The following is an 8,290-nucleotide window of genomic DNA, read 5'->3' on the forward strand; positions in this document are numbered from 1 at the left end:
GCTGCAAGGTACCTGGGGAATGGTGGGGCGCGGGGAGGGGGGGGAGCTAGAGGCTAGAGGGGAAGCACAAACAAGGCAGTCGGAAGCAAGACGACACCTCGAAGTGGATTTGTCCAAGAAGAATTGGTGATTAAGGCGGGGATGGTCAGGGAGCTGTGATTGGTCGTAGGGAGGGATTTGGGGTGGGGCTACCTGCCTCTTGAGGCTTTAAAAGCTCATCGGAGAGTGTTGGATCCTGTCATTTGCTCTCTGAGGAGAGGCAGCATTCCCTAAGCTCCTGGTGACTGAGCAGGTGTTTGCTGTTCGGACCGGCTGGGAGGTCCTGATGGCCCTTGGCAACAAAATGGGGCGTACTATGGCGGTCCCCACGCCGTTTGGCTGTATTAGCTGTAGGCTGCCACGGCCAGACTACCCACCAGCTGTAATCACCTTTCTGTTCTGCGTGATGGTCGTCACCATCATGGTAGATCTGGTCGGCAACTTCATGGTCGTGTTGGCTGTGTTGAGGAACAAGAAGCTCCGAAATTCTGGTAAGCCTCACTTGGCCCTCCCCACCCTTTTAGCCATTCGTAGTCCTTCGGGTGTTAGTTCGGGCGCCCGGAATAGGGGATCAGTGGACAGACCCTCACATTGAATGTCCCTGCTCCCCAATTCCCCGCTAACCTGGGCGGCGATGTGCTGTAAGGGGCTCCAGAAAGTTAGAACTTCTCCAGGCTGAGGGGACTCAGGATATTAGCTTTGGGCGGCCAGGTGCAAAGCCCGCGTTCCCGCGGTGTGCGGCAGCCAGCCAAGCCCTGCCCCGTCGGGGACCTTGATACAGAGGGAGCAGGCACCTGAGCGGAGAGTCCGGCAGCCACCCGGGGACAGCAAGCAGAGCCCGATGCCACAGAGGTGGCCACGCCGAGGCAGCACGGGCGGAATGGACGCAGAGGGAGCAGCGGGGCTGTGACCCGCTCTGGGAAAGTTCACCGCGGCGCTTGCCCGAGGCAGCGCGGCGACCGCGCGGGAGCCAGAGGGAGCCCCCGCTCGCCGCGCCCCTGGGGCTCCCGGGGCCGCTCCCGGGCGGGGAAGCGCAGGCGCCAGCTCCTGAGCGTGGAGCGGGGTGGTCTGCGCCCACCGGAGCCGAGCTCCATCCGCCCTACCCAGGGCGCACGGTGGAGAGGCGAGCGGCTGGCTGGGCGCAGTAGGCGGTGTCAGCGGCCGCGGGAGCGGCGGAGATCCTGAAGTCTGTAAGCGGCGGGAGGGGGTGCTGGGGGTCGCAGTGCGGGGTGGAGAGAGGTTCAGGAGCTGAGCATCTCGACGCGGGGATAGCAGACCGCAGAAGCTGTTCAGGATCGTGGAAGGGTTGCCGGAGAGCTCAGGCGCAATGGGAGGCTCAGGCTGCAAAGCGCGGGGATCTAGGACGGGATGAGGCTGCGAGCGACACTCCCCTCTCTGCCAACAAGTACCAAAGGTGGCGGGGGCGGGGGGGGGAGGGCGGGGAGCGGCTGCGAACGGGGCTGCGGAGAGGTGAGGGAGGATGCTGAGCGCTCTGATGTGAGCTGGGTGCTGCAGACCCTGCGAAGAGGCGAGCTGCCTCGCAGGTTGGGCGGGAGAGGGCTCGGGGGAGGGGGAGGAGGGGCCAAGGGGCCCAAACTGCGCTCAGCTGCGGGGAGGTGGGGGCGGGGCGGGTACAGCGCCGGGTGTCTCAGCGCCAGGCTCTCGCTAGGGCCAGAGCGCAGAGGAGGGAAGAGCGGCGGGGTCTGAGCGGGTTCAAGTACCCACCGCACCCGCAAAGGCGGGGCGCGGCAGAGGAGCCTGCCAGTCTCTAAGCAGTTAACTTTGGCTGGGACAGGGAATCACAAACACCATACGAAGTTTCAAAACGCAGTGGAGGGCACGCAGTCTATTAAAAGTTTCTTCTAAACGTCGGTGAATGTGTCTGATTTCTCCTTGGTTCCCTGGAGACGTGAGGCCGCACACTTGGGGACCTCCCTTTACTCCAGCAGCTGGGTGGGAAGGGGCGGAATATCGTAGCCCCACGGACACCTGCAAAACCCATCTTTAATTTTCTTCTTCCGCTTTCTTTTCTCATTCTCCTTCCTTTCCTTCTACAATTCAAATAAAGGTTTTTCTGGCTGTCGCAGTTTTGTTTTTTAAGGCTTTGCCCTCCCGGTTTTCTTTTGAATTCATTTTTTTATGGGAACCCCTAGAAAGATCCTCTTGGGTAGAAAGCGCCAGGTTAAGGAGGCAGGAGCCATTCCTTTGCCATTTTATTTAAAAGTGCCATTTTTTCCTAGTCCAAGCTGAAGTGCAATATTTTGCCAAACAATGTCAATTAACAAGGTGTTTCCTAAGAAAAAGGTCCATGAGCCTGCAGTTGGCCTCCACCTTTAGATTTTCTTTTTTTTTTTTTGAAAGCTTTTACGAAAACGTTCCTAAGGCCGCCCTACAAAAGAGGATTCGGGACAGAGCCCCCGCCCCCCACCCCCTACCTTTCGCTTTCCTGTTTAGCTGCTCCGGAATAGCTCAGTACCAGGGACTGGCCCTCTGCAGGGCCGAGAAGGTGCGGTGCAGCTCTGCGCCTGGACCTGCACCAAGCAGGCACTTCTGCTAATCCTTATAGCATTTTCCGGATTTTTAAAAAAATCCCTGCCCGCAATTTTTTTGTTTGTTTGTTTCAGAATAAGTTTAACAGGGCTTCCTCTCTTCCCCTCGTTTTTTACTCTTAGTTTACCTTGGAAATATTAAATATTTACTGGGTTAGGTCTTGGATTATTGTCTTAACCCTCTGGGAAAGATTGCATAAGAAAAGGACACTTTTTTTTTCTCTGTAGACAAGTTTGTGTTATGAATGTAATGCTAGGCTAGAGGAGGCAGAGGTCTAATTTTGGGGTGGGGGTGGGGCGGAGGCTTCCTGACATTCCTCTAATCTCTCCCCTTCCCCCACCCTCCAGCCTGCTTCCTGCAACATCTTCATCTAGCTCACCTCCACCCTCTCCCTTCTCTCCCCACCCCCCACCCCCACCTCCACCCCACCCCCGTCCCCACCCCCCGGAAAAAGTTTGCATTTTGTTTAATGGTAGCAGCGCCTCCCTGTGTGAGTGTGAATGGCTCCTGAAGAGGGGTTTTTGTGTGTGTGTGCTTACTGCTTTTTGACGAAATAATGTTGGAAAAGGACAGATCTCCCAAACCTAGCTGTGTATCAATTACCTGGGACATGCTTGTGAATTAAAAAACAAAAAAAAAATTTATAAATTGTCACTATGATAGCTGGTCTTTTTTTCCAGCTTAAATTTGTAATTTCCATACTTAACCATTTATTCTCTTTCTCTCTCCCCCTCCCCCATGTGTTTTTCAGGCAACATCTTCGTGGCTAGCCTCTCCCTGGCTGATATGCTGGTGGCCATCTACCCCTACCCTCTCATGCTGTATGCCATGGCTGTTGGGGGCTGGGATCTGAGCCAGGTCCAGTGCCAGCTGATTGGATTCATCACAGGGCTGAGTGTGGTCGGCTCTATCTTCAATATCATGGCAATTGCCATCAACCGTTACTGCTACATCTGTCACAGCCTCCAGTATGAGCGGATCTTCAGTATGCGCAATACCTTAATTTTCCTGATTCTCACCTGGATCATGACTATTCTGGCTGTCCTGCCCAACGTGTACGTTGGCACCATTGAGTTCGATCCTCGTACCTACACCTGCATCTTCAACTATCTGAACAACCCTGTCTTTGCTGTGACCATTGTCTCTGTCCATTTCATCCTTCCTCTTATCATAGTGGGTTTCTGCTATGTGAAGATCTGGATCAAAGTGCTGGCAGCCCGTGACTCAGCTGGGCAGAATCCTGACAACCAGCTTGCTGAGGTTCGAAATTTTCTAACCATGTTTGTGATCTTCCTCCTCTTTGCAGTGTGCTGGTGCCCTCTTAATGTGCTCACTGTCTTGGCATCTGTCAGCGCAAAAGAGATAGCAAGCAGGATTCCCAACTGGCTTTATCTTGCAGCCTACTTCATAGCCTACTTAAACAGCTGCCTCAATGCTGTGATCTATGGGTTCCTCAACGAGAATTTCCGAAGAGAATACATGACTGTCTTCCATGCTATTCGGCACCCTATCCTGTTCCTCTCTAACCTCTTGACTGAAGTGCGTGAGATATGGGAGGCCCGTGCCCGTTCCCAGGTCCGTGCCCGTGCCCGCGCCCGCTCCCGCGCCTGTGCCCATGACCATGACCAAGATCGTTTCCAGGAATGTCTTATGGAGGAAATGCCAATGAGCATCCGGAATGTTCCACTACCTGCTGATGGTGCACCTGACTATCCTGATCCTGACACTGTCGTGCCCAAGCAACTGTCTACTGGATACTACAGGCCCGCTGCTTCTGCTTACCAAAAATACGTCTCCGGCTACCACAAGCCTGTCCTTACCCAGCCCATGCTTGCCTCTGGCCAGCCTAAGTTTGTCCTTGGTCACTGCAGGTCTGCCTCTGGTTACTCCAAGCCTGCCGCTATCTACACTAAGCCTGCCTCTGTCCGTTTCAACACTGACTCCGGCCACCTCAACCCTGTTCCTAGCCACCACATTCCTGGTGGCAGCTACTCCAAGGGTACCTTCAGTTCTGCTACTCTCCGCCCTAAACCCATTGGCCACATCAAGCCTGCCATTACTAGTGAACCTGAGCCCTCTACCTCCGGCCACCCTGGACCCTCTACCTCCGGCCACCCTGGACCCTCTACCTCTGGCCACCCTGAGCCCTCTACTTCTGGCCAGTCTGAGCCCTCTACCTCCGGCCACCCTGAGCCCTCTGCCTCTGGCCACTCTGAGCCCTCTGTCGCTGGCCCCTCTGAGCCCTCTGCCTCTGGCCCCTCTGAGCCCTCTGCCTCTGGCCCCTCTGAGCCCTCTGCCTCTGGCCCCTCTGAGCCCTCTGCCTCTGGCCCCTCTGAGCCCTCTGCCTCTGGCCACCCCGAGACCATTGCTACTGGTCACCTTGAGGGTGACGTCACCAACTTTCCTGAACCTGCCTCCAGCCCTGCCACTGAGCCCCTCAAGTCTGACCCTTTTGAGCCCTCTCTTGACCCTACTTTGGTCACCGCTGGGCACCAATGAGTACCATTAAGGGCGTGGTTATTGGTGTTGGAGTTAAAGATGATGCAATGGCTATGTGAAAAGTGCTCTTAAGAGTTGGCCAAGCAGTGGTCCACTTTTAAATTTATCTAGCATATGTAACCTGAAGTGAGGTATCTCAATGCATCTGCACACAGACACACGCAGACACAGCCATGGTATAAGCTAACTCCATCATTCAGGCAGACGCCTCTACATCATGTACTCTAAAAAGTGTGTGTGTGTTTGCTATTTTAGAGATCAAATTTATCTCATTTGACATTGTTGTTCTGAGCTTCCCTTAACTCCTACGGTTGACCCTGAGCCCACAGTGATGGTTAAACTTTTAGCCTTGATTTTTTTTTTCCCCCACTCACATGTCCCCTTTTCTGCTTTTTACTCATTTCCTCCGTGTTCTTGCTCTCTTCTCCCATTCCCTGAGGAGAGAGTGGAGGAAGAGTGGGCTATGGTGAAGGTATTCCTTAGTAAGTCTTTTGCAAAGTGAATGTGACCACAGAGCTTAAAATGGCTCCTAAGAAACAATTTGATAAGCTCTTAGTAAAATTGTTATGCCTATGAGATCAAATGGCAAAAGGAAAGATATGGTCATATCAAATTGTTTTTATTTTGTGAAAATTCAAACCGGTGCTGATTTTTATAGTCAAACACGAATGCAAATGACATGTTTTTGCTTTATTTTTACCTTTGTTAGTATCTGGGTTTTTTTCTCCATTTAGTTTCAAAGAAACCCATTCATAAACTAGTTTCTTCTAAAATTTAAACTTATGGTTACTGGGATCAATTATAGTCACGTGCTTTTAATATTATGATTCATAACTATGCTTTACCTCAGATTTTTTTTAAATAGCCTGACATTTTTACACAATTTTCACTTTTTTTCTTTTTCATTCAAAAGGGAATTTGAAGTAGTAATTAGCAGCCAGAAGGTGAATGAAGTCCTGCCATGGATGTTGTAAATAATGCTTCTCCAAAAACCTTTCTCTCCTGCTTTGTCTCTCCGATCCTTCTAGCTAGAGTGGGAGGCAGAGAGAGATAAGACCAGCCAATCCCACTCCCCTTGGCTGAGTTTCAGTGATCCACAATATTAAGTCATAGACATCTTGCATCAGCAGCACACTTGACAGCCCAGGAAATGATTTTTCTCTAGAAGTAAAGAAAAGATTGTTCAATAAAAAGTTCAATGATTGATTCAAATTGATATTTGAAATTTGCTGTACAAAAAGCTTGCAAGCATACATGGAAATATATTGTACTGCCTTAACTTGATTTTGTATTTGTGCTAAGAATTAAATAATAAAGTGCTTTTGCAGCTTAGCTGTGTGATTCGTTCATTTCCCTTCCTCCACTAGACTTATGGGGAGGATTCAGGGGTAGGTATAAAAGTATTTACCTTGGGGGATCAGAAGACTTGGGTGCAAGTTCCATCCCTGCTAGGAGATTGCAACACACAAGGGCAAGTCACAACCCCTTTGTTTCTTTACATAGCAAACTGGTGAGGGGGGGTGGGGGGGTGGTAGAGGGCTCACTGGGTTTTCATGTGTTTTCACTAGTGCTCTGACAATGGATGACCTGACCTACCTACCCGCTCTTGGACTTTTGCACCTTGCCTGCAAGAGCCTCTAAAAGTGGGCCCCTTTACCCCCCGCCCCCCATGGAAGAAATTAAGCTAGTCCCAATAATGTCACAACCCCAGAGGCTCCTGGGGCCAAATAACGGAATTCATGAGCCAGTGGGTAAAGATACTGGAGCTAGAAGCAGCCTCAAAAGGATCTCTTAATGATAAGGGAATGCCCACAAATAAACCCCATAATAAAATGATTCAAAATAATATGTAGTAAAATATTAATTTTCTTAAGAAAATGCATACACTTAACACATGCACATAAACATAGACAAAGTTATACATATGTAGTTGTTACAGCCACTTCATGCCCAAATTACAGTGGTTCAAGCCCCGACAGAATGACTACGTCAGACTTATTTCCTGTGCAAAATTACTGCCAAGTATTCCTGGACACTCAAAGAAGATGCTTATTCATGTGCTTACAAACTGGTGACAGTCGATACTCTCTCCAATGTTTTCCATGTTCCTCCTCTCTACCCCCACCCAAAGATCTTTGCTTTGGTTGAGATTACAAGTGTTCAAACCCACGGTGTCATGTCCCAATGCTCCCAAACGCTGTTCTCCAGGGCCTCAAGGGGTGCAGTTCTGAGAGGAGACGAAAGTGGTGAGAAAAATTGGCACGTTTTACAACTTTGTATCACACTTCTGCTCCCAGTAACATTGCTAATGACCAGAGTCTCACAAAGTCTCATGGACACAGCGACTTCAGCCACTGTTTACCTGCAAGCTGCATTCATCATTCCCGCCTGCCCATCTCCACCACCATTATCCACCCCTGCAGAAACAAGCAGCAGCTCATGTACAGTGCCGTGTTCTCTACCAAGAAACATTGTTCTCTCCCCCTCCTTCCCTTATCTCTATCTACCTGCAAAAGTCGAGAAGCCTCATAAACACATCTCCGATTTACCACACTCACTTTGAGTGACCAAGGCAAGACGCTGAATCTCTGAGATCAAGTTTAAGGTGCTTTGTAGTTCTCCCCAGAAAAAAATGCAGGGCTTCTGTTTTTATACTAGTGAGAACAAAAGACCCAGTTTTGCTGACTTCCTCAAAGAGAGAATCTGCCTTTGGGTGCCTAAGTCTTCATATAATCAGGGGATAAAAAAGGGCAAGCAACTTTTAAATGACAGTTTCCCCCAGTTTCTACTCTTTTTTCTTTCAAAATGGAAATATATATTATAAAGTTACAGCTTCATGTTTAAGAAATTTCTGATTAATATAATGAATATATTCTAGTTTTACTTTTAGAAACTTTAATGGTTTTTTTGGCCTTTATCTATGCTTTACCTTGAGTTATTTTTTTGTGTTTGGTGTGAGATGAGTCAAGATCCATTTTTTAATATAGTCTAGGTTCATATTTTCATTTAACTACAATTTATTAAAAATACCTTCCTTTGCCCAACTGAATCACAATGGAGACCTTATTGTAAATTAGTTAATCATATAAAAATTATCTACCATCTATCTATCTATCTATCTATCCATCCATCCATCCATCCATACATACATACATACATCTACCTACCTACTTATCTATTTACATGTTTCTGTACTTTCTAT

General features: G+C 49.4%; 1 protein-coding gene across 1 annotated transcript; it reads left to right on the top strand.

Annotated features, from left to right (window-relative positions):
- The first annotated feature begins 343 nt into the window (after positions 1–343).
- GPR50 (G protein-coupled receptor 50) lies at positions 344–5,088 on the top strand. The gene is made up of 2 exons (XM_016164566.2): positions 344–530; positions 3,341–5,088. Exons 1-2 carry the CDS (start codon positions 344–346, stop codon positions 5,086–5,088), a joined length of 1,935 nt encoding a protein of 644 aa, XP_016020052.2.
- The last annotated feature ends 3,202 nt before the right edge of the window (positions 5,089–8,290 follow it).

This window comes from Rousettus aegyptiacus, unplaced genomic scaffold, assembly GCF_014176215.1.
Source record: "Rousettus aegyptiacus isolate mRouAeg1 unplaced genomic scaffold, mRouAeg1.p scaffold_m13_p_9, whole genome shotgun sequence".
NCBI lineage: Eukaryota > Metazoa > Chordata > Mammalia > Chiroptera > Pteropodidae > Rousettus > Rousettus aegyptiacus.

Excerpts from the sequence above, each read along its gene's own strand:
- GPR50 (XM_016164566.2), top strand. The coding sequence starts at position 344 with ATGGGGCGTACTATGGCGGTCCCCACGCCGTTTGGCTGTATTAGCTGT. Across the intron at positions 531-3,340 it reads CAAGAAGCTCCGAAATTCTG|GCAACATCTTCGTGGCTAGC; the intron begins GTAAGCCTCACT and ends TGTGTTTTTCAG.